This window comes from Anticarsia gemmatalis, chromosome 26 (genome assembly GCF_050436995.1).
Source record: "Anticarsia gemmatalis isolate Benzon Research Colony breed Stoneville strain chromosome 26, ilAntGemm2 primary, whole genome shotgun sequence".
NCBI lineage: Eukaryota > Metazoa > Arthropoda > Insecta > Lepidoptera > Erebidae > Anticarsia > Anticarsia gemmatalis.
Genome location: NC_134770.1, coordinates 7,759,697 through 7,787,663, shown reverse-complemented (window position 1 = coordinate 7,787,663; position 27,967 = coordinate 7,759,697). Strand labels below are relative to the sequence as shown.

Here is a 27,967-nt window from a genome sequence, read left to right as displayed (position 1 = left end):
AAAAACCTATATTCACAAATTTGTAATCATTAACCCAGCGCATTATTCAAACTCTAGATCCCAAAAATCCGAAGAAATTTTACCGAGGTATTGAACCTGGGTCCTCACATTCACCAACTGACATTCACTGCTTAAACCACCAAAGGAGCTTATATCCTAGTCTACCTTAAAACCTCATCATATAAATTTCTACTTACACAAAACTTTCAAAGCCAGTGCATCATGGACACTCCTCTGTAGAGCCTCGTTCATCGCCTGGCAGGTGTATACTGCACCGTTCAGGTCTTTAGTGATGTTCATCTTTAGCTCGATCGTGGAGACGGTGCCGCCGTGGAGGCCTTTCTTTAGCTGCATGGGAAGACCTGGATAGAGGAGGTAATTTTACTAAATGTTCATCCAAAGATTGTCAACAGTTTGTCTAATAATGAATGAAAGTACAATGAGGTAAATCATGTAATTTATTTCGGATAATGTTCAAAAAATCAAAACAAAATAAAAAAAATTATATGATGACTTCTTTTTAGAATTATTTAAAGAAACAATAAATCAGTCAGGTTCCTAGAGCAAGTTTTGGTCCCAAAAAGGAGATTCAACAGTATTTCATGAAAATAAAACCTCTCTAATTTGTTTAACCAATACGTAGACGAAAATGCAATGATACTTACCTTGTACTGGAATTCCATCCCTCCACCAAGACAGCGTCGCGGGAGGGTTGCTGGAGGCAGCATCACAGAACAACGTGGCTTCAATCCCCACCTTCAACTCCTCAGGTTCTACTCGCACTTTTACCGCTTCGGGGGCGACTGGGGGAGAAAATGAAGGAGTTAAGAATAGGTTTTTACTTGCAAGTTTTGATGATATAGGTTTTAATATTGGAAAATTAAATGAAAACGTCGGTATTTTTTTGTATTAGTTGAAACTTTAGGTATCTTGACTTGAAACCTTTAAAATTTTGACACAGGAAATAGGGGTATTTTTGTTTTATGACTTTATTTTTTCTCGAACAGCGAATTGACTGCTTTGGATCAAAGTGGAAATTCAAATTTGAATGCTTTTTTTCTTGATTTTAAGTCAACAAGTAAATTGAGAAAGGGTGGCTTACTCTCAAAAGGATCGAATTTAAAATTGATCGAGTCAGATTCGAGTTTCTGTCAAATCGTATTTTTAAATTACAAACTAGCGCATGTTTGAATGCCAGTTCTTCGGTAGTAAGCCTCCAGGTTTAAAAAAAAATTAACGGCAGATTGAATTCTTACATAAATTTTATCACTTATTGTACTGATGGCCTGATTGGTTTAGGTTGGACCCCCCATGCAAGTGTGAGAATAATGGGTAAAAATATATTATTACTTCAAAATCCTTCAACTCACAATAAACATTCAAGGTGACAGTTTCAAACAGCGGTATTTCGGTCGCACTGTTGGTCGCTTCACAGCGGTACTGCGCCTGATTGTCCGTCACGTTCGTCAGGATCGAGATCTCGGCAGACACCGACCGCTCTGTCTGCTTTGTGACTGAATGGATCTGGAACAAATGAGGAGTTGAGTAAAGGTATACTGATATGAAGCGTGGTCTTTGAAGGTCAAAGTCAATTTAATAGAGCTTCTTTAAAAATACCATCTGGAGTGTGTAAAAGACGCTAGGGGAGGACAAACAATCTTGAGTAGTTATTTGATGGGACTACTTATTTGAAATGTATTTTTTTTAAGTTTAAAAACATATTTTAATGCTCAATTTGTTTTTTTTTTTAAACAAAGATACGTTTACCATTGAAATTTACTTTCAGAGAACTCCTTTTACTTTCTTTTGTACTACACTAAAATACAAAATCTGGATACCTTTTACTGCAATTTTAGCAAATGCTCTTTCCTTCTATATGCTTAACTTTTCTTCTATATTATTAACTCTTAACTTTGTGGGATTACTATCTTATTTAAAGCCTTACCTTTTTATCATTCTTAAACCACGTGAGAGTAGCGAGCGGGTTGCCCCCCGACGAGATGCAAGACAGCCTCTGTACCGTACCGGCTGAGAGCGTGGTACCAGGGATGTAGCCCGTGATCATTGGAGCCGTCGGCGGGTCTGCAACAAAGAGATTATTGTTAGTTGATGATAGGTTAATGTATGTATAGGTAGGTCACCTGAATCATCTGCAATAGATGGACACAGGCCAATGATGATGATGATGATGATGATGACGATGAGGTAAGTCAAGTATGTATCTAAGCAAACACAGTTTTTATGAAAAATATTTTTTGACTTTTAGGATAGGAGCTCAAAAATAACAACTATTAATTTATGACCAGGCTTTTTTAGAAAAATAACCTCTAAATCTACTATTTCATTTTACCAAAATCAAACGCGACGTGGATGCTACCTTTGTATACTAAAATAATATGTTACAATAATTATTTGCAAAATACGTAAAAAAATTATAGAATTTGTTTTTTTAGTTCCTAATTCAGTGTCGTTAAAACTAGCCGTGATTTCTTTTAGTAACCAAGTGAGGGCACTATACACATATCCACTCTTTTTTCCACTACACTAAAAAATTGTTGGAACAGTATAACAAAAAATCTGGCTCAGGACCAACGTGCAATCTGAGGTACTGCATGACTGCAACAATTTTTTTACTTGGATTTTGGTTACACAAAAGTCTGCGGCAACTTCACTACTTAAAAGTTTCAATAAAAAGAGTAATTTCTGATATATGTTGATCTACCACAGAAGGATTTTTGACCTATATGTTTAGGTTGAGGTATATGAAATACACCCACATTTCGTCAACAATTTTTATCCCATGTAATAGGGGGCGAGCTTTTTGCTATATACCGGGCACATTACCAGAGTCTTGGCTACTATTGAGAAATATTTTAACATACATTACAAAAGACCAATGGTTTTTTGACCACCCTGGAAAACGAACCGACATCTCATGATCAGCAGTTGGATATACTATCGACAAACAAAGGCAGTAAATTTTTGATGCAGGTTTCAGAAACATATTATATACTCTTTCTTTACTTCTTGTATGACAAGATGTATGAATGAGAAAGAAGCAAGGGAAGTTTGTAAGGACAATATCAAGTAGCATTCTTTGGTCTCTGCTAAGGGAAAAAGCGTGATTTTATGTATGTCCGTCTGTATGTCTGTCTGTCTGCCTGTATGTCTGTATGTATATTCACAACTTTCAAAAGTCTTCCACAACATAAGCAATTCCCATCACTATCTCTACAATTAGAGCACAAGCTACAGTGAACATAGAATATTGTCATAATGATCATACGATGCGCATTAGCGGCGCAATATTGTGAGCGGCTCGGTGCCTCGGCTTATCCATCCGAAGTAATCCCTTAAGGGACTGATCACGTGTTGCGTTTGTATTGATTGCGACTTACTTTGAAGCCTTTGACGTTTTAAAAGGTTTTAGTCTAGTTTTCTAGCTTAGAGGATTTTTGGTTTACGAAAAGGTTCTTAATATTTTAGAAGAGCAAGTTTGTGAGGAAATTTTAATGATTATAGAGGTATGATATATGTTACTCTTTGAAGTAAGTACCGCGTGACGGATTTTGATGAACTTCGGTACATATGTAGACAGTTTATAACCTGAAATGTCATAGGATCCTCTTTACACCGGGAAATCTGTTCACCCGCACAAAGTCGTGAACAGAAACTTGAAAAACTATGGATTCAAGGTTAATGTAGGTATTTATTACATTTTTAGATCAAAACATTAATAATGAAAAACCGTTAATAAGGTAATAAGTCCTTGTTGTTACAAAACATCTGTTTCCTCTCACTTTAAAGTTTGTCTCATAATCTTTTGCGTACAAAACTAATTAACAATCCAATTCCCTATCATAACAAACTCTAAAGCGTTAATACCACTCAATTTACATGGCCACCCATCAAAATAACAGTCGACAGCTTAACCCAGAACACAATTAAGAGGAGATCTCTTTCGCCTTGTCATTCATTTTGCTAAATTATATACTTAAATGTTCATTAATTATCAGTGTGTAATGACAAGGGGTGGTTTAAGTACACGTGCGACTGTGCGACTTGATTATGCGATTTGTCTGAGTAACGGTAGCTTGTAATTTTGTCGATTTTACGATTTCGGGAATAGTTTTTGAGGTTAGAAGTGTCTTATATTAGGGTTGATGAATCTTTCTGTCGGTAAGTGTCTAAGTGAAAAATTTGGTTCAGATTTAAAAATATACTTTAAAACGGAATCTATTTTTTGAAAATCATCACACACAATTTTGACTATATCATAATATGGTAGGAGTAAGTTTGATGAGGTCATTAGGTGGTAAAGCAATCATTTAAACTAAAACTAAATTTCTGAACGAAATTTCAGGCCCAGTTACGGGACTTCAGTGGCTCGGCAGTTGTACAAATCTTAGATTAATAATACTACTATCAACAGAGTATATTTGGAACAAAAGTATGTGTGTTATAAAGTTTTTAATAGAAAAAAAATCATAATGTTTTCAAAGTACCAAGAAGTAATATTTAAATTTAAAACTTATACTCTCTCTACATAATGCTCGAAACATCTAAAATTAAAGCAAACTAGCGTAATATTACTACGTATTTGTAGTTAAAACTAATTAGTAGTCTTAAGTAGAACTTGGCTTATGCACTGCCGTGCTCCTAAATATTCTATAGCCAGAGTTTGCTACCAAGAGTTTTGGCAGTGGCCAAGACATGAAACTTGGTTGAAACTAGCCTTTAATTAAATTGTGTTTCGTTCTTAAGATGCTTTTCGTGTATTTTATAAGCTCTTTGATGCAGATATGCTTAGCTTTACATTATATTAAGAAAATGGATTTTATGTTGCTTGAAAAAAAAATGAAATTATTTATTTATAAGTCATACATATTTTTTTTTTATTGAGTACTTATTGTAAATAATTTATGCGGGCATGCACTTTAGATTGCTTGACGTTTTGGCATAGGTTACACTAGCTATGATTATATTTATTGGGTGCATAATTTATTTTTTAATCTATAAATATATTTGCGAAATTATTGACCAAGGATTGCTTGACGTTTCGAAGCAGGTCGTACATGCTATTAGTAGATTTTTTGGTTTAAAATTGTTATCACTGACTTATTAAATTTTTGTTTTTGTCTTGAAAAGTCTTAAGAAACTTTACGTTTAATCGCAAGTGCGTACATATCCTTACAATTATAAATTATAAGGAAGGGTCTAGTCACGAAGTGGTGATTAAAATAATGGGTAGCGACAACCTAGTTTAGGGTTGTCGCTAATTGGATCACATGGACGTGTTTGTGTTACAGTGTTATTATGCCCTTAGAAGTTTATTAGTTTGACTTGAAGGGATGAAGGGATGCAGTTTGGAAGAGATTTGAGAAAATTTGATGAAAGATTTTTGAAAGCTAACTTTTGAAGCGAAAAATTATTTTCAGTTTTACAAACATACAAGCAATGGATACAAATTATAACACTCGGAACGATTACCCATAATCCATAAGTAACTTTGGATGTATGGATGAGAATGAGGCATGGAAAGTTTGTAAGTTCGTACCAAGTAGAGTTCTTTGGTCTCTGCCTACCCCTATGGGCAAAATATTTGAAATTATGTATGTAGATATGTATTTAAGTGACATTGGATCAGACAAGTTTTTGTTGTGAGTTGGAATTGAACCTACTAGACGCTCGGTGGCTGCCTCAATCTTAAGGCCAGGGATATTGGCAGTTCTTTCGTATAGTTATGTTTGTATTCGTTTAATTAAGATGTTAAATAAACCATAATATGCAAATATGACACGTTGTCTCAAAGCCTTAAAAAAACACAAAAGTACTAAGATAACTTATCCACCAAGTTATATCGAAATCAGAATATCTCAACTCGTTAGTAAACTAAACAAAAGCCTAAACAGTCAAGAATAAAAAAAAAGTCCCAATCAACAATTCAAAAAAACAAATTTGCCTCACAAAGTCTACAAGTAATTCATTCCACGGAGTCAAAAAAGCCTCCCGGTCAAGGCATAACCGGGCGAAATAACCAGAGATTTATCCAATAAATAACCGTTTACGGTATCAGATAACGGCGGCGTGTTATTCGTGGCACGTACCATAGCAATCAGGATTCATGCGACAGCCCTAGCGAGAGTATACGGGAACAAAGTTGGGAAGGAACCGCGTCGTCAAGCATGACTTTGACTAGATAAAATGTTGGTTAAGTTGGTGTGTATAGTAGTTATAAAGTCCTATTTTTATTAAGAAGGAATAAGACCTTTTCTTTGACATGATATCGCCGCCAAAAGATAAATATAATGAAAACACCAGCATTGATCAATCATTTGAATGTGCCTGAGTATTTGAGTAACGCTAGCAACTTAACTTTAATCAATGTGTCAAAACGAACCAGATTTGATTTTGCTCTAATGCGGGATCGATTTGTTTTTACTCTTAGTATGAATACTACATAACTGTAGAGGTACCGTATAAAGGTACACTTAAAGTACCAACTATCACCAATCCAAATGGACTATGTAACTCATAAACACTAACCAACCATAAACCATCTCAGGAACATAATTCACCATAACATCATTAAAGAAAACGCCACGGGTCCGTCCAAAATACTCGTCCCTAAAACTTAAACAGTACAAAAACTCCCTTTTCTAATTTGCGCTCCCTTCGTAAGCTGTTTTACGATACTGTATTAACAAGACCTCTATACAGGTGACATTTACAAACAAATCTTTGATCTTTCAGTATATATTTTCGAGGGAATTTTAATGCAAAAATAAGTGGAAAACTATCAACCCGTGAAAATAACGCGAGCATACATTTCAGAGAAAATGGATTGAGTTGTGAATTTTTAATGTAATGATACATTTAAATTTTATATGTGCTGCTCATGACACGGAATGTTTATAAAAACTGTTTAATTTCCCACTGCTGGGCAAAGATATACTCTCGGAATGAGTGTGTTTTTGAGTCCACCACGCTGGTCCCGTGTGAGTTGGGGACTTTGATTCCTAAGAACCTTTGTTAAAAAAATCTCAGGCATGTAAAGTTTCATCATGATGTTCCTATGTCGTCCTTGACAACCTGACACAAAAGTTATTCGGCTTTCATATCTAAAGTACTAAACCAATTGATGCAAAACTTTGGTAAATTGATAAATGCAATATATTTAATCCAGAAAAATACACTGGCGATATTTTTATGAAAACACAAGATCAAGTTTGGTTTAAAAAAATATATGCCTGTAGTTTTTTTAACCAAAATTGGATTCAAACTCGAGACTATAACACAACAGTCCTTTTAACACTGCTATATAGTCTATCTAATCTAGGTTACAATCTACATTTAAAAGGTCTATAGCGACAGCAAACATTAGCTACATGTTAAAAGTGCGTACATTTCAAGTCGTATTGATCGTATTCTCGTGGCACACAATAGCAACACATTAGAGGGAATGGAATGTGTGTGTGTGTGTGTGTGTGTGTGCTAAAGTGTCGTTTGATACTTAACTGTTATAAACTATGTTATGTAGTGAGTTTTGTGATTTTTCTACTTATCTCTGGTGTTATAGTTTTGGCTTTAATTTACGGGTGGGATAAAGCAAAACAAGGTGAGTAAAATGTTATAAAAATAAGTTCATTAGCAACCTAGCATTTGATAACATAGGTAGTTTCAGCGAAAAGGCTTGTCCCTAGTGGGTTCAATGTATTATAAGGAAAGTTTGCCAATTCAAAATTAAAGAAATCAATATGAATAATCGAGAAAAAAATCATACAGTTGTACTATTACACGTTAGGGGACGCTCATGCGTTTTATATGTGTGTATACTTTATAATTCGTGCTTCAAAAGAATTAAAATAGTTTTCAAGTCCGACAAAAATACTTTTACACACGTAGAATAAACTGTATATATCTATATATAATGCAAGAAACATACAAACAAACAGCATTCCCGACATGACGGCGCGTTGAACAAAAACATTAATGATCTTGAATGTTATTACCTACTTCTTGCTTCTACCGTTATGTTGAATTGCCTTAAGTTATAATGTAGATAAACTGTTTAGTTGATAGAAAAACTTATTGTGGAATTATGAACTTTAAATCTACAATATATACTATTATTGTCTTGCTGATATACATATTAATGTACATAAAATCACAGATTTTCCTATAGGCATAGGGAGAGACCAAATAATGCCACTTGGTACGAACCTTACCAACTTCCTACTATAATATTATAATTAAATGAAAGTTTGTTTGCACGTGGTTACTTTTCATGCAAAATGACTAAACGAATTTTGGTACATTTTGGCTCACAGTTTGAACCTGAATAAAACATATAGGATTCTTATTAATCTGGAAAATCTTTCCAATCGGACATAGTCGCGGGGAGAAACTAATACTTATTATTTTAAATTTAAATGTGAATATATGTTTGTCCATCGATTTATCCTATATTAACGTCAAAATGACTAGATCAATTTGGATACATTTGTGCAGGGTAATAGACAGATTTTAGGCATATCGGGGCATGAATATAACCTGCTACTATACCAAAATTTATCTCAATCTGTTCAGCATAGATAACATACAGCTATTTATATGCTAGTATGAATATATATATGTTCCTACAATAACAACAATTTGAAAAGACCTTCGCAACTTCAATCGGGCATCAAAGCTGTCAGCCCGCCATTAATCATTGCGGTATCACAACGATGCCCAGGGGACAAGCAGAGATGATCGATCGTAATATGTTGTTAATTTTGATAGATATCTTCCAAAATATATTATAGTATTATTGTTATGTTACCAATATAGCCGACTTTGAGCGAAAATATTGATAATTGTCAGTAACTAACCATCTGCTTTAAAGCCAGAGCCAATGTAGTGAAATAACCAATTGACTGCCACCGTGGTGCAGTGGTTAAGGTTGCCACGCCGATACTATTGCGTCGCAAGATTGTGGGTTCGATTCCCACACGGAACATTTATTTGTGCGATCCAGAAAAAATTGTTTCGGGTCTAGTTGTACTTTTTGTCCGTTGTTTGTATGTTTGTAAAAGTCCCCGCGACACAAGATGAATTGTCATGCTATATAAAAGTACTCCGAGCAACTTGAACAACTATAACACAAAGACCACTAACTATACCTTAAGTAAATTCTTCTTCCTCCCATCATATGGTTAGTGATCAACCTAGTGTCAAAGTTGTTCAAGTCGCCTTTGACATGGCTTATCTTGATTGACAACAACCGGGACAAACATTTTACGTGCCCTTCGAAACACGGAGATAACTGCACGTTTGGCGCAGTGGTTTAAGCGGTCACCTCGCCGCGACAACCGTAGCGCCGCGTGTGGTGGGTTCGAATCCCACCCGGGACATATCTTTGTGTGATGAGCACGAGTATATGTTCTGAGCCTGGTTGTGAATTTATCTATATAAGTATGTATTTAGAAGTATATAAGTATGTTTATCAGTTATTTGGTTACCATAGTACAAGCTCTGCTTAGTTTGGAATCAAATGACCGTGTGTCAATTGTCCCACTATATTTATTTATTTATTTATTTATTTAGATGCCCTGTTCGAATACCACTATGCTGTCATCCATCTATAGAATGACGCGCCAGAGGTTGCTTAACCCACAAATCGATTACCGAACGGTGAGCGCAACCTTAAGTAAATATGTAAGTAAACATATAAACGGCCTGAAAACCTACTAAATTCTATTTTTACCCGCCATGTCCAAGATATTTAAATAAGAGTAGACCCTAGACTGCGTCTGACGTTATTTTCTAATAGAAATACCCTAATCACATTTAAGGTACGCTTTTAGAAACCTGAAAATGCCTATTGAAAAATATATTTTGTAAAAATGTCTAAATAATTTTATGCTCTTCAATTTTGACGTGAGATTTTAGATTCAAAATACATTAAAATAACCTTATTTACAGTATTCTGAATGTTATCAACGAATAAAAGCTTAGACATTTAAATAGATTTTTTTAACCCCTAACTGTCTCAGTACTAGGCAAGAGTCACCTCCTAAGCAGGGAAGGGGTTAGGCTTTGAGTCCACCACGCTGGCCAAGTGCGGGTTGTGGACTTTGTATGTTGTCAAGAAATGTATAAAACATTTTTTAGGAGTGCAAGGTTTCATCACGATTTTCTTCATCGAGAGCAAGTGATAATTATTTGTTTTAAATAGTACATACATATATAAAATTACACCTACTGTTAAAGAACGCTACTTACTAGTCAAATTCAAATCATATACATACATATATACGCACCATTTTAGAACAACATAATTTATCGTAATAGTGAAAGTGTAAGCAGGGTATAGGAAAACACTCACGTAAACAGTTGGGAAGACCATATACCGGGTACCTTACCATACTCCGTGCCACTATTAAGAAAATCATAAAATGCATTTTGTCGAAAACAGAAATCGAACTCAAATCTCCATGATCAGTAGCTTATTTTACCTACATCACCAATCCAGCCACAATAACCACATCAAGTATATCAAAACATTAATTCAAGCATTTCATAATTAAATTAATCAACGAAAATATTATTTCATATTTTCACAACAAAAACATATGTAACACGAATAAAACCTGAAAAGTACATTATGAAGCAAATAGGGTTGCAACAATTATTTCCACACTCGCAGGGCTGCTGTTAGTTTGTGCAATTAATTCGCACGATGTCTATAGACTCATTACTTTAATGAGCGAAACGTGCCGGACCGTGGTAACCCTATGTGTAAGGGTTGGTACAGGATGGTTTTATTTTAAATGGACTTTATTGGAGACGTGATATGAAAATTATTATTGGTTATATGTTTTCTTCATTTTATCTTTTAAGTTTATTATATGTATAACTAAAATATTATAAATATAATGTTTGTAGCAAGTTATGTACTCAAAAGGACTGGACAATTTAAAAAATGTTTTCACCGTTTGTATTAACATTATCACTGAGTAATATAGGCTATTGCTATTGCAAGAAATAAGAAACGTTCATCCGTGCAAAGCCGGGGCTGGCCGCTAGTTGTTTATGTCTTTAACTAAGTACTTTGTTAAACGGTCGAAGTTTTCAATTTTTAAACTTTACAAGGTATCTTTTTGCTTTTTCTTCAACAAGTTATTTACGTCCTTCTGATACTGAAATACCTACTCATTTTATTAATTATAACATACAAATTTGTATCAAAAATCCTTTATAAATTCACATTTCCAAGTACACCTAATTCAATCTCGATTAAAACATACAAACGTAGAAAATAAAAGTAAATATTGAAATGAAATCCGTTGTACACACCGCTTAATTGGTCGAGTATCGGGGTTGCCATCATTTTCGTGTTTATTCACTCGACATGTGCTGGCTGTACGTATTTTTATTTTATGGTAACACCGTGTTTTTTATGTTTCAAATGAGTTTTATGTGTGAATGCGAACTTGTGTTACTGGAAATGTTTACAGACTCTTTATGTGATACTAGTTTTTGGCCTGTGGTTTTGCCTGCATGCGAATACTTTTCGTGAATATTTTGTTTGTTTATTATGATGACTGTTTCCTCTATTTTTTTTGATAATATAAATAAATAAATATATATTTGGCCTTAATGTGATGGGGTAAAAAGACAAAAGAACGGCACTTGCTAATATTCTTACAGCCTTATTATGAATTAATCAATGTAATTAGTGATATATTATATCGTATTGCAAAACATTGCTATAATTTTCGTTAATATCAATCAAAACATATTGTTATGCATAAAAAAAGTCCTCAACTATAAAACTTGAGACTAACTTCAACTCAAATAGTACTTAATAAAAACTACGTAAGAAAAAAGTAAACAAATGCCTTCAAATCCAAAAATTTGTAAAAGATCATGAAATAGCAAAATAGACACAAAGAAGTTTCAGCTAAGGCAAATGCCTCATACTGAGCCTGTGTTACAGAGAACACCCTGTATTATCACAGGGCTGTACAAACAGGGAATGAATAGATTTTTTGCAACGTCACCTTGGCACTGGCCTAGTTAAGGTATGGTGGTTTAAGAAGCGGTAGCGATAAACCACTATTGGAAAATAAGACATGTTTTTCATATAATGATCTTTTCAGTAGCTTAGTACACCTAGCTTAAATAGTGGACCTTACTCATATGAGAATGGGAAACTGCTTTATCAAAATGGTGCTTTGAAAGAGGTTTATTATGTCATTTTATGCATTAAGTCCGTACACAATTATTTAAAGAATTTTTATTTGTAGAAAGAAGCCTTTAATTTATTAGACACCTATACTATCACTATGTACTTAAGTATACGCCATACTTATCTACCTGTATTTTTGTAAAACACAAAAACCTGGATATCTGTAAAGTTTTTATAGAGTTTCGTTTAAACAGACCAGAATTTTTGTCAAATATAACCCAGAGATCCAGCTCCCACATCAAGCGAAACAATTTCTATCTGACCTGATAATAGTCATATTATCACACAAAAATGCAACTACACTCCACAATCAATGATAACACGTAGACGTATATATGAGAGCACGTCAGAACTAGTTTCCTAACGGTCAGATTATCACGACGTTACTAATCTATTGTGACACGGTACATTTGTTTAGTTGCAGCGAGAGTAGTTTTGTAATGGGATTTTACGAGACTTTTTATTTAAAAGTTGTTTATTTAAAACTAGGTGAAATGGTTTTATGAGATCAGTGTTTAAAATAGGTAGTTTTTAAAGAACCTTAAAAACGATGGATTACCAATTTAAGTCTTGCTTTTTGCCTTTTGCGAGTTCTGTAAATTATACGTAGGTACACTGATGTTATGAGAGTAACCCTGTTGAGAGTTGAGAGTGAATTTATTGCAAAAGTTACTTGGCATACCCAGTATCAAAATTTTGACACTACATGGTTATTTTTGTAGTGTAGTTATAGTTTTAACAAAAAATATTTTTACAAAATCTTTGAAGTCTGTTCTCAGGAATGATGTCCAAACATCTTCCACTCCGCTCCTCTCCCTTACGCCACAGCCTTAAGAAATGATTAATGTGAACAAGATAACAAGTCGGACTGGGCTCAGACATACGCTCAATAGACAACACGGTTCAAAACATTGTAGCGTATGCTAAATGTATTGTGAAGATCCTGTTACATGTAGCAAGAGAGAAATTTTTATGAAGATTAAGATTTTTTGATTAAAAAACACTAAAATATCTTCCTTATTACTAATATTATAAAGCTGAAGAGTTTGTTTCTTTGTTTGAAGGCGCTAATCCCAGGAACTACTGGTTCGAATTGCAAAATTCTTTTTGTGTTGTATAGACCATTTTTCGAGGGAGGTTTTAGGCTATATAACATCACGATACAATAGGAGCAGAGTACCAGTAAAAAATGTCACAAAAACGAAGAAAATTATCAACCATTCTCTGTTAATGTCGCAAGCGAAGTTGCGCGGGTCAGCTAGTGTACGTTTGTTTATCAGTTATTTGATTCCCATAGTATAAGCACTGCTTAGTTTGTATTCAAAAGGCTGAATTTTTCTATTGTGATATTTATATCCTCGAAAAGGATATATTACAATTCTATTTTCGACATTCAACGATTTAGGGAAACGCGGCTTAAGGTTTCAAATTTAAATGTAGAGCAGAAAACTCCTGAATAGCGAAAATAAAGAATTTAGAATAGTATATTACTGTAAATGCTGAATCATCCAAACATAATTTGATAACATTTGAAACACTAGTAGTTAAAACTTCAAATAGCAAACCGTACTTATACTATTTTCACTCAGAAAAGGTTATAGACAAAATGTAGTTTAAGAAACCATAATATAAAAATAAAAGTCTTAAGTTTTCTTGTGATTTATTATAACATCACGCTTTTATAAATAAAAGAGTAAGCAGAGTAACCGCTTGGCTGGTATACTGGGTCATCTATTGGGCAAAGTTCCAAATTCCGGTCTGTTAACTGTGAATTTAGTAACGGAAATACCGGGAACCGAATCTGTGACCTCCACTTTGAAGGAAGTAGCATTTAGTTGTTCATTATAAGTTAATACATTTTAACCAACCGTATTATTTGAAGGTTTATTAATATTTAGTTTCATTCTCGAAAAGACAGTATGATTTTTTTGGTGACTTTGAAAATATACTATTTATTTTAATAACGTCATACTCATTAAATCAGAAGGTTTAGGTAGAGGTGCAGATAATACAATCACCATTCGCTGTTTATAATAACAGATGTATCAAAATACTGCTAAATATTGCAAATGCTATATTATTAATAAGACCCACAGCACTTTACCCAAGCCGGGAACAAAATCTGAAACTCCATTTTTGGCAGCATTAAAACATACAAATTCCTGTTACAAAGCGACCCCAACAGGAATTCAAAGCTTACACTATAAATGTAGTACTATAAAAAAACCCCTTCCTCTTTTTATCGATAAAATAAAACAATTAAACTCAAAGTTAATTAATTTGACAATGAATAAAGTTGTAACTATTTCTGAGTTACAAACAGTAGTCTCGTAGATAGTTTCGTAGAACCACCTACGGCGTAGCAAGACAGCTACGACCTTCTACGAATCATTATGGAATTCTGTAACTATTCAAATATACGCGTATCCTTCAAGAAATTCAAATTATATACATTTGTAATATATAACGGTTCTTTGACTTGTATATGTATTGAAATGGATATATTAGGTTAGTCTAACCATATTTGGAAGAAATTTGAGTCGAAAAACGCCTAAGTATTTCTAAGAATTGATAAAATGTAATACGAGTACACGTTTCTTGAAATATAATTAACATAAAAATTTAAGATCAATACACATAAAACTCTTCCGTTACTAAGTGACTGACTCGATCACGCACAGCCGAAACTACTGAGCGTAGAAAGTTGAAACCTCGTATGAAAATTTCTTAGGAAGTGAAGAGGAGCACTAACCCCCGTTTTCTAAGGCACATTTAACAGTAGTTTATCTATTCAATAGCGTTTTTTATGAGTTTTAACGCTATTGAATAGATAAACTACCGTTAAATGTGCCTCAGAAACCGGGGGTAAAAGAGGATTTCTGGAAATTCCCACCCAAAAGGGGCTAAATTTGATCCTAAAATACCCACACAGACGTAGATACGTAGCGATACATCACAAGATAATAATATATCCCGTGACTCAAAATTATTAAAGTCTGATCATACATAAAATTCTATACCTATAGAGCTATAATCTATCAGATAGCTTATGAGAAGGAATTTCAAAAGTTGTTTTCATCCATGTACCTCTTACATTATATATTTTTTTTATTAAAAGACAATTCCCGCACTAAGAGTTGCTCTTGTGTCGCGGGGACTTTTACGAACATACACACACAACGGACAAAAAGTACAACCAGACCCGAAACTATTATTTGTGAATCGCACAAATAATTGTTTCGAGTGGGAATCGAACGCACGATCTCCCAACGCAATGATGGCAGCGTGGTGATGTGAGGCAGTCATTTAGCAGTAAGGTTATCTTACACTTACACAAGAACTGTAAAACTAGCCCTTAGAGTAGTTTTAAAACGCACACGACATCAACCCTACACAGTTCACCCCTTCAGGCATCAACCCTCTGACCTCAAAACACCCTTACGATGCTAATGACAAACTTACAATAACATCTCGCCTTCATCTACAAAACTAGCCTATGCAAATAGCCTAACGCTTTGTAAATAGGCTAGCAAAATAGCCTATTTTATTAGCCTCAAAAGGGTTGGGTATTAAAGTCTTTTGTGTAAGTTCTAGTTTACTAAAACAGTTATTTTGAGAATAGACTTGTTGATTTAACTTAGACTTTCAAAATATAGGGGTTGAGGTTTAAATTAATGGAAGTGTGTCACTGAAAACACACTGTGACTATTTGATAGCTTGATTATTATTACTATGTCGTTAATTAGCTATTAGCACTGATAGAACAAAAAAATGTATTATAATTTTATAAGTTATAGGCATTACTTGCAAAATACAAGCTATCTTGCGGGTTTCTGTTCGTCTTATCAGTATTAATACATCTTAGGGGTCGATTTCTAAAACAAACCTGTCTATAACTTTTTGCTCGGCGAACGTTTATCAGGGAAAGTGTCAAGCAGATTTTTGCATTTAAAATATTTAGTATAAAAAGTATAGATAGAAAACGAGTACGTTATAAGTATTCAATGCAATAAATAGCACATATTTAGAGCTCTATAATAACGTAACATTCTATTGCCAAATTTAAACTAAAATATAATATTCACAAAAACCTTTTCACTTGACTCGAAATCACGGCACCTAAAATAATTTATTAAACAACAATCTGTGCGCCAAAAAAGCCCATTCATTAATACTTAAAACCATGGGGGTTGTTTTACACCCCATGATTTGAGTTAACCCTCCATCACTTGTGGTATTCAACCCTTGCTAAGTAAGATTGCCAAGCCTTGCCGTGGGAGTTGTCCAGTAATCACGTAAGGCTTCAAAGGAGCTTCGAAAATTTTTATTTTTAAATATAACTCCCGCACTAATTAGCTTTTGTATCGGGAACTTTACCAAAGATACAAAAAACAAACAGTAAGTACAATCAGACCCGAAACAGCTATTTATGAACCGAACAATTAATTGTTTTGTATGGGAATCGAGCTAATGTCCTCTAAATACAATGGTAGTGGCAAGCGTGTGAGCACGTGAACCTCTGCGCTACCGTGGATATGATAATGTCAAATATTAAAAAAGGGGTACCAAACATAAAAAAGGCGTTCTCATGAGATATTACTTTTCATAAATATCAAAGTAGGAGTTTTCTGAGATGTTACCTTTTATTAGATAGTTAAATAATGGAGAATACCGTGGAAATGAATAGAGCTATGTACAAAAAATAAAGGAAATTTTGGAAAGGACGAAGAAATAAATTTCACTACTCCACGCGGTCACCAAAAAGTATTTAAAAAGTCAAACATCACGTAATGAATGGCCAACCCCTTGCTTTGTAAGATTGGGGTTTAAATCATTTTTAGTCGAGGGTTAACCCTCACGATCCTTCTGGTTAAGATCTTATGAATTGTGTGTGGTCGTTACAGTGGTCAAGCTTTGCTAGTTTGCAATTTATAAGTGTATTTGAAACACTCTGTATAGTGAGGGTCATTTTGATGTAGCTTTGATGAAATAATTTTGAACGAAGAGATTTTCGTTCCTTGGTTTCTTCCTACCTTTATGGGAATATGGTGGGATTTTATTTGTTTATGTATGTAAGTTAGATTTCAGAATCTTTGTGAGTCACTTAACATTAATTGAAAAATAAATTTCTCGTTTTTTAAAAGTAAATATTTCCTTAATAAATCTAGCGGAAAACTGTCTGGGAATCAGATTATGTAGACCCTAGATCAACTAAAATCCAGTAGCTCTAAAATAATCTAAAATACTACAACTCCTTTGTTCAAGAACTACTGTAAAACACAATTCATAATATTTACCCAACCAAAAGTCCCTAGAAACAAAACTACACAAAATATTAAACATAAAATGATAAAACTATTGCGTTATATAAACAACGGGGACTGCGTCCGGTCGGCACGAATTATCATAATATTTGCGGAACCGGAAGCGGTCGTGACGTCACATGGTGGAGGCTTTCGGGTTCCATTGAGTTGCGCAGGGATCCGCAGTGGTAGCGCCATTTTGTTTTGATGGAATTATGGGATAAGTGATGAATTATCTAGTATTATGATAGATGGTTTTACATTTCAGTTTGATAACTTTACAAAGATATTTTTGTCTATAAATGTATAATAATTATGTTATAAATGTGTGTTTATCATATTGGTTCTCACTCTTTTCTGTCAAAATGGATGAACCGATTTGGATAAATTATGTCAAAGCGATAGATAAGTTAAAGATAATCGACAAAAAGTAAACACGCAAGTAAATAAATTTTAGCAACATTATATTTTAGTTCTTCAAATTTACAAGAATAAAGACAAATAATACCATTTACTAAACACGTTAATAAGTTAAATAAAAGTGTAAACAAAAAAGAGTAAACATTACAGTACCTTTAGAGACAAAATACATTATTCGCCGTATTTTTCCTCGTCAGCCTAACACGATAAACCCTAGCTCGGATTAAACAGCTTTTTAAACTGTATCTTCTGTCCCTTTCTCGCACACTACAATTTATTACCCCCTCTCGCTCTGGCTGGATTCGGTTCAACTCTTTTTAGTGGTTTAAAGTTGGCCGTATCAGATTTTTTCGGAGCGTTGAGTTTTGAGATGGATTTCAAAATGTTGGTTAAAAGTTGCGCTTGTGTTTTTTCTTGGATGAACACTTTTCATAAAATTTGACATACTGACATAAACGAAAAGGCTACTAAATATTACTTTTAATAAGCTGAGCTGGTATTTATCGTTAAAATGGGAAATGGGATTTGGGAACAACTATAAAAAAAATAAGATATCTTGTCTACTGTTTGGCAGATATACTTTCGACGTTTTTTCAAAACCTTGAGCGTATTTTAAAAAATAATTAACAAACCGTTTTCTCGGTGAATAAAACAGAAAAGTCAATATATAATCGGAAACAATAACAGTAGTCGAAGTATTATATTAGTATTCACTTTTATATTATTGTTCAACGAAAAAATACATGATGTCCAAATATCATGAGTTTTAACAGCAAACATATAAAAAAATCTTCAAAATATCGGAGTTATTTTGAGAATTCACTCAGTTTTCAGTCATGTGTTAATATTAAATTTATGTATTGACAGAACTAAGTTATTATGTATTTTATTTAAAACTGAATATGTGTTTCATTCTGAGCACGTTCGGTGCAAAGTTCTTAATACATTTCAAAACTACCAATGAATGTTTTAGTTCAAATAATATTATTAAAATACGTATACATATTTTTTAGTTTTACTTATAGTTGAATAGAGTTTTATGTATATTATTATGTATGTAAAAAGAAGTAAGAAAGTTGCTAGTTTAATGAAATTTACGTAAAAAATCATAATCAGTCAAATATTTTAAGCCTGTAAGTGTGTTTGTTACTCACTCACGCAAAAACTACTAAGCCGATTTTGATAAAATTTGGTTCAAAGGTGGTTGAACGCATTGGACATTTCTCACCCAGGGATATATTTTCACGTGAACTGAATTGCGAGAAAAAATCATTAAGCCTATAATAAAAAAGGCCTATCGCAAAATGAGTAATTGAACATTCCCAAATCTACTTTTTAAGCCCAAATTTCAGTTACTCAAGCTGTTCAACAAATTATACTCTTCCTTTACGAAGTCAAAATCACGTAAAACTCACGTCACTGCAATTGAAAAGCCGTCAAAAATGTAATTGGAAAAATAAAGTAACTACAAACTTATGAAATGCTACTGAAAAATATTTCGTGAAAAATTTCCAGAAATTTCTATGCCTTTTGAAACACCGTTTTTCGTAACATTTTCAAAGATCTTTTCTTAGAATTTGTTTAGGTTAAACTAGAAAATAATTTCGGTGGAAATAAATGTTAGACAACATATTTTAAAATGTCTACGAAGTAAAAACATAAAGATGACAATTTTACTTTGATCTAGTAAATATTTTAAAGAATACTGTTTTTATTTTAAAACAAAGCAAAACATAAAGAAATATTCAGCTTAAAATAGATTATTATCACGTATTTATTTACATTCCTTAACAACCAATTAAGTTCGATTTTACTAGTCAAAATTTTTACTCGTACCACATCCATCTAGAAAACCATACTTTTCAACATACAATACAAATACGAACACATTTTTCACATTACAAATTCCCTCCATTGTTCAAAGAAAGGCAAGCCGCGTCATAAGCTTGTATGTGAAGTAATGAGAGCACGTGTTAGCTTATATTCCAGTCACGTCACATAAGGGTTGGGACACAGTATTATAAAGTCAAATAGACTACTGATGAACTTTAGGACGATGATATAATTATATTGTTTTTTGAGGATGTTTTATTTTATGCAGCTGAAATAAACAGCATTTTGTGTGTTTGGTCAAGTATTGACTTGATGTACGGGTATGAATAAAGCAAGGATGTTTGCAAGGATCGTGCCCCTATGAAAAAAAAGGGGGATTTTATGTATGCATTGTCAATTATCATTGTCAAAATTACCGTTAGCGATCTAGTTAATTAGAAGCAATAAAAAAAATTGGCAAAGAGAATAAAAAGATTTTCAAATTATTGTGAAAATATCTGTCGTACTTTTATCATTACTATCTTATAGAACCTTTTGCTAACATACAAACAAGAGACACAAAATACTCTATGAGACTCTATTACAACTAGAAACGACTACAAATCATAATATACAAAAATATTTTATCAAGAATCGAACCCACGACACCCATAGTCAAAACATTAATTAATGCAAAGAAAACGACTAACATTATTCATAACCGTATTTCAACTAACTTCTAATTTAATTAACCTCGTGTTACACGAGTATTTCAATATTCTAGACTCGAGTTAAATGTCATAGGGTTCCTAGAAATTCTATACGCACTACTTCGTTCTAAGGTAAAATATATGTAGATTGAAATATCTACGTTTCTCCTTTTGTAGTTGAGTTTGAGAACAGCGCCATCTATTATGTCGAATTGTAAACTTTGCTGTTGTTATTAAAATATTGTAAGTTTAGTTAATCTCTTTCAAGGATTTTCGATTAATTGTTTTTATTAAAAGTTTTGGGTTTGATTTCTGAGGTAGTCAAAAAATGTTTATTTTGTGATTTGTCCTGTTTGAAAGATATTTGTTATATTTTATGCATGTTGCTAATAACTATTGGTTAACCTATCGGCAATAGTAACCGTCGTGTAAGGAAAATGTATAAGTGGCAACGAGTTGACGCTTCAAATTATCATAGAACATTTAGTAGTTAAAAAACTAAATTAAAATAATAAAATAATTAAGAGTCCTACAAAATAGACGATCATGATATTTAACTGTTTCCATAAATAGCAGCAGTAGAGTCCAACTAGTCAGTTTTTATATAACAGCATGTAAGTAAACGAACATAAATAGAGAATATGTTTCGTATACTACACCTAGCGTCAGATATACCCATGACAACCGGAATGGAAGGCTAAACGTGGTTTTTGAAGCGCGAACAGATGCCGAAATCGATGGACACAGCGGCTCCGACATATCAGGGAGTGACGGTTTGCGAATATTATAAGTATAGTTATCTATACAAGTTTTTTTTGGTAAAAATTGCAGTTTTTATTATTTACTAGCTTACCCGCGCAACTTCGCTTGCGTCACTTAAGAGAGACTGGGTCAAAATTTTCCCCGCTTTTGTAACATTTTTCGTTACTACTCCGCTCCTAATAGCCGTAGCGTAATGTTATATAGCCTATAGCGTTCCTCGATAAATGGGCTAACTAACACTGAAAGAATTTTTCAAATCGGACCAGTAGTTCCTGAGATTAGCGCGTTCAAACAAACAAACAAACAAACTCTTCAGCTTTATAATATTAGTATAGATAGATTATTACCTTCGGGTGGCTTGAACCACTTTGTCACTAGGTTGACCACTAACCATAAGATAAGAAGAAGAAGAAGAATTACTTGGCTATGATATACTTAATCCTTTATCACGTTATATCTTTATCCGTCTGTTCTGAGCCTGGTTAATTTATCTATATAAGTATGTATTTAGAAGTATATAAGTATGTTTATCAGTTATTTGGTTAGGACAAGCTCTGCTTAGTTTGGAATCAAATGACTGTGTGTGAGTTGAATATTTATTTATCTTGTATAGGTAGCCCCCTAGAATTAAAAATATCCTTGGCTATCAAGTAAGCCTAGTACTGGTAAAAGATATCTTTAAAAATCCTTAAATAAATTTCAGTTAAGTAGCATTTTTTTGTCACGATTTTTCTGTTTGGGTTGAGTCAAACATCTACTAATTAAGAAAAGTGTATTAAGTGAAGTTTGGATTGTAGCTTTGGTCAATCATAAGTCAGTTTTAACCTTAACCAGCAAACTGGAGACTTACTAAACAATTTGGGTAAGACTAAATTTGAATTAACTAACTTGTTTTACGATTTCATGACAATCAACGGGCTTAAAAGATTACTATTAATATCGCATCTATGAAATACCTCATACAGTTATTAAGACGATCTCACGAATCCTCATATTATGAAATATCTTCGTCGAGTTGACATTTAATTTGTATCTAGACACTTGTAAATAATTCCCTTTGGTTCTGAACCCGTTTAGTTCGGAGTTAGGAATGTAATTTCAAGTGTGAAGATGGAGTTTCGAGTCTAGGATGTAACTAGGAATTGTTTATAGAGATAGGTGAGTTGATAAAATTTATTGATTGAACATTCTTTTGAAGAGATGTACCTATATAAAATGAGTGTATATTTTGAAGTGTTTAAATAATAGTTTTGTTCTAAATAAATATGACAGACTATGAAAATGGTAGATATTTAGATCAACGACAAAAGTTTTATTTTTGTCCGTGTGTTTCGGTTTACCTCCGAAATGACTAGACCCGGAATTAGATATAGGTTTTTCTTGTTTTCACTGTTGTTAAAGTAACTAACAATAGTGAAGGTTTACAAATCAAATCAAATCATTTATTGGTGTGATTTTGGGTACAGTAAGGTCTTACAAAATATTTCGTCTCTCCAAGAACCTGCCAATGAGCTTACACACTTAGCACATGTAATTATGAAAGGAAGAAAGGTAAAAAACCAGTATACAAAAACAAAAAGCTTAAAATTAATAACTGAAATGAACACAAACATAATAATCACAGAGAGTCATTTAAAAAATCAGTAATGCTGTAATAGCTTTTTTTAATTAAAAGCATTTTTAGCTTAACTCTAAATTGTACATCACGCAAGTATGATAGATCGCAATCTGTGTGTTCGATTTCTATGCGAAAAAGATTTGTGTAGTTTAAAAATAAATTAGATTCTGATTATTTTTCCAAAACTCCTTGCAACTGATGAAATTTCCTAATAACAAATATACACACACACGTTATGCGAAATAATTAATCCGTTTTCTATAACACATTACCTAATCATCAATGTACTACATATCTTATCAATTCTACTACTACACTATAATTCCTAAGTTCCACTTGACTTTAGCCCTAAACACTTAGCCTTAAAGCTAGGCCGAATGAGAATAATTCAACGAGTGGCCGCAACTTATAAATCTTTCACGAATAGACCTTACGTGCTCATTGCTGAGGTCAAGGGCATTTCAAGGTCATTATTGTTAAGTATCGATTTCATTAGATTTTTAGATTGTTGTGACTTATTTAGTGGATACTTCGTGTATGGGGTTTGAGTGCCGGTGACTTAATATTTTGTGTAATACGCTACGTAAATCTATCTTAAAAAGTCAACTCCCGCATTAAGAATTGCTCTTGTGTCGCGGTGACTTTTACAAACATACAAATACCGTGCACAAAGTACAACCAGACACGTAACAATTATTGAGGATCGCAGAAATATTTTTCCGTGATAGAATCGAACCCACGTGTGAGTAGTGGCGTGGTGACCTTCACTACTTGCCTGGTGTTTATCTCTCTCAGATATTTAATGTGATTTCGAAAAGCCACCTGACATACAATTATGAATAGCAGCGAACATAAAGACAATCTTCATCTATGAATAATTTCTTTTTAAAATTTTATAATCAACTATAACATAAGAGAGCAAATACATGATAATGTATAAAAAAGTCATATATTTTTTAGACATTTTAAATTGTGACACTTTTTACTCAACTTTACCTCAAAGAGAGCAATGCGTGATATTATATGTAAACGAAGTCAGTCAAACCGAATTAAAAAGGCACACGAATACACCTAGATTGAACAAGGTTTACACAGGCAAAGCTACCGTGAACCGTGTTCAAATAACCGAGTACATTTCCAAACTATCCGCTTCTGAGAATATCAGGACATATGTATAGGTACAAACAGTTTACACCATGTGCAAATGAAACCTGTGACGTCATAACTAGAGGGGAGATTTTCAGCCATTGATTGACAGCAACTGAATAGTGATCGTTATCCATACTAATATTATAAATGCGAAAGTAACTCTGTATGTCTGTCTGTCTGCTACTCAATCACGCCTAAACTACTAAACCAATTTGCATGAAATTTGGTATGGAGATATTTTGATACCCGAGAAAGGACATAGGCTTTTTACCCCGGGAAAATGACACATTTCCATGGGAAAATTCAGGTGGCGGACGAAGTCGCGGGTAAAAGCTAGTATTTTATATGAAAAGGTGGTCAGCGCCCCTAGCGGAAGCTTTTGGAATATTTTTTTCAAGTATTATTTGAATGTCAAATTGTCGATATTGTGTATAAAATTTGTAGTACATTTGGCTAGAGTTTCAGAGTCCTTTCTGATTTCGGGAGAGAGACCCTTGCCCATAATTGGAAGAGTATTTTTTTTTAAAGAATGACTCTAAGAATTATGCTTATGTGTATACTGCCATGACGAGGTCTCGGGTTTTATTCCCAAGGCGATCGAACTGCTTTAGATTTTTTCTAGTTTACATAATTATTTTCAATAGTAGTACGGACTTCGCTCTTACATGAGACTATCATTGTTAATAGTGTAACGTATATTTCATACACCTCTGTCTACACCTTCGGGTATTACAGGCTTGACATAATATCTTAAACATAACTTATCATGCGTATTGTTTCAGCCTCTCAATATAAATTACATATAAAATCATTTTATTACACGATGTACATCAGCGCCATCTTCCATGTAATCCAATCAACCATTTCTAATATTCTCCGAAACCTCTTTTAACCTCTTGCTAACGTTCAACATATAAGACTCCATATACATTGGCGACGATACCTGTTTGCTAAATGTTTTGAATCTAACGTGCATTACGACAACTTAGTTCTTACATTACAATGTACGTGTGTGTACACGCTTTTTTTATAAAAGGTTGCCGTCTGTTAATTCCTTGCAACAATTATTGTTTTTCTTCATTTATCTTTGGTAGTATGCCCGCAAAATAATTAGGGCGACTCTACTTCTACTTTTCTGATTATAATATTGTTAGGAGACGTTTAACTTAAACACCTGTAAGATAACCTAGATCCAAATTCTCAAAGTAAATTTACTATCAGAGCTACCTTAAGGTTCCTAACACTATTAAAACTCTATCAACCGTTACCGTATTTCAATATGTATGTTTAAAAATCTCCCATAATTTAGCTTCACTACTGATTGCACAAACATTTATTAGACACATACAATTGAAAGTTTTAACATGTAAAAACTGCAGTAAAATTCGGCTATTCGCCAATATACATCCACCTTAACACGTATATTTTCTTCCATATCAATATTCGTACCTCCAAGTCGATGCCTGCGCTTGACAGGCCTCTAATCAAATAGCTTTCTGATGGAAAACCCGTGCTGTTTACTTAAACCATGGATTATCATATTTTATCGTACGTTTAATGGATTTTTCGGATAGTAGGCTCGAGAGTAAGGTCGGATTTTCGTGTTTTGATTGAGAATATTTAATTGTATTGGTATAAGTAGAGAAATTATGTTATAGAATTGATTGTAAAATTAATATTTCTATTTAAATAACAAACGATTTTGCATCGCGTAAAAAGAAAAGGGCAAAATTGTAACATTTTATTGCAATCAATTCAGTTGTATCAACGAATGAAGTAATATACAAGTTAAGTAGGTTCTTATGAAATTACAAGAAATATTTAGCGTACAGTGTGCAAAGAAAAAATCGTCGGTAATCACAATGCATTTTTTTCTTCTTTTTGAGCGATATTTTATTGGACCTTGCTATAAATACATAATTCAAAATGATAAAACTGTGCAATCATTAATACTAAGACTTAATATAACTACAGGCTTCAAAGAACATAAACACCACTAAAATTTTATTTAAACCGTCACACAAAAGCCTGTCTTATTCCTACCTCAATAAAGTGTAAAATAGCATAAAATTAAAACCCTCAACCTCCCTATAATTTCACATAATATATTAAGACTTTAGTTCCACGTCCAATATAACCTGGCCTTAATACATACAGTTTCTAAATCAAGTGAGAGTTCAAATTAAAATGGTAGTACCCCATTATTATCTGAGCTCTGAAATTGTTAGTCATATATTAAAAGACGGTTCAAATTATATTGGCTTTGTGTGGCATCCAGTTTAACGAGACCTGTCAAATACATTAGTTGTTGAGGAAGAAATATGTCATTTTAAACTGGTTACCTAGTTCTATGATCTTATTTTAATATTAAAATAAGTATTTTTAACCATTAGGCTTTAGCGGATAAACTACTACACCGATTTTAATGTATTATGGTTATATTGAATAAGATATATCAGCTTAGCCTTTCTTCCAATCTATGTTGGAGTCGGCTTCTAGTCTCACCATTGTTTTCCATGGAGCGACTGCCTATCTGACCTCCACAGCCCAGTTACCTGGGATATAACACGATACCTTTCGGACTGACTGGTTATCAGACTTTTCAAGCTCCTGACTACTGCAAAAGACTGTCAAAGATCTTCGAAAATGACAGCCAGGACCCACAATTAAACGTGCTATCCCAAATACGGAGAATGGTCACCCATCCACAGGACAGCCTCGGCAAGCGTGGCTTAACTTCAGATATCAATCCGTGCTGTTGTTAAATAATTGAATAAATACGCAAGATAATTATAACTAAATTACTTACATAGCACGTTGATAGTGTGTGTAGCGACGACGTTCTCCGTAAGTTGCGCGTTGATGCCATGGCAGACTACCACGATGGACCTCTTGTTAGGTTCCACTACCACTGTGATGTTCGATGTTGTGATCCAGCCACCTGGGAGAGGAAGAAGATTAATTTACATACAAAAAAATCTAAACTAGTCACTTTAGTATTAAATAGAGTAACAATCGAAGAAATCTGGTCCTTATTTACAAAGTATGGAAAAAAAAATTTGAAATTTTATTGCTACTGTTAGCATTTTCTTTACTAAAGAGCTAAAAGGATCTTGCTGGATTTTTTTTTCTTCTGATATGATTTCTAATGATTTTGTAAAAAGACTAACGTGCCCTTATAATCGCTTCTGGCTCCACTGCACCTTTTAGCTTGGCTTGTTTTGATTTGACACTTGTCTTGCATCACCTATAAGGATGATAATATTATTATCTAGCACCTAAATGAAACTCTCTTACCTTCCGGAGAAATAACAGTCCTATTGCTGGCTTCCTTATGGTGCTTTCCTAAGACCAGCCACTTGATATCAGCAGCGGGATTCGAAGGCGCAGTACTGCAGGTCAGAGGTACTGGGTCTCCAACCCTCGCTTCAGAAGGTCCTGAGATCGTTACGTGAGATGGAGCAACTGGAAAGAAAGAAATAACATTAGAAGACACCTTTTACAAACTATCAAGATCAATAATGACACAATTGTACGTTTTAGAAATCAGATGGCTAAAAATGACGTAAAATTATAGTTAAGTATCAAAATATATACCACACAGAACAAAGAAACGTAACATAAAAACTCGAAACTGGCAACAAACAAGCGCTAGTGAACAACAATGTTAAAACACCTGACCCTCTAAACTCACAAAACCACAAAACAAATTCCCCTCTCAAAGATACACTAAGCATCTTGAACGTTTCTCACCCCTCTTCAAATTCTCTTCACTGTTAACCTCCAAATTTACGAACACACGATTTTACAGCACCCTAAACGAAACAGCTCAATGATACAAACATAAATCAGCGACTTTCACAAGCGACATTCAAATTTATTTGACATTTATACGAGAGGGCAAAGTTTTAATTTGTTCCAACTCCATTGACGGCCCCGAGAAGTTTGCTCGACGTAT

The 27,967-nt window shown here is 33.6% G+C and overlaps 1 protein-coding gene across 2 annotated transcripts in view; it reads right to left on the bottom strand.

Moving 5' to 3' along the window:
- Window positions 1–27,967, bottom strand: part of sns (nephrin adhesion molecule sticks and stones) — a 279,269-nt gene that overhangs the window by 24,626 nt on the left and 226,676 nt on the right. For both annotated transcript variants that reach the window (XM_076131563.1, XM_076131564.1), the window contains exons 10-15: window positions 27,307–27,474; window positions 26,819–26,950; window positions 1,946–2,082; window positions 1,371–1,524; window positions 666–803; window positions 198–362 (exon numbers count right to left, since the gene is read on the bottom strand). In XM_076131563.1, coding sequence (XP_075987678.1) covers window positions 198–362; window positions 666–803; window positions 1,371–1,524; window positions 1,946–2,082; window positions 26,819–26,950; window positions 27,307–27,474 — 894 coding nt within the window. The remainder of the gene's footprint in view (window positions 1–197; window positions 363–665; window positions 804–1,370; window positions 1,525–1,945; window positions 2,083–26,818; window positions 26,951–27,306; window positions 27,475–27,967) is intronic.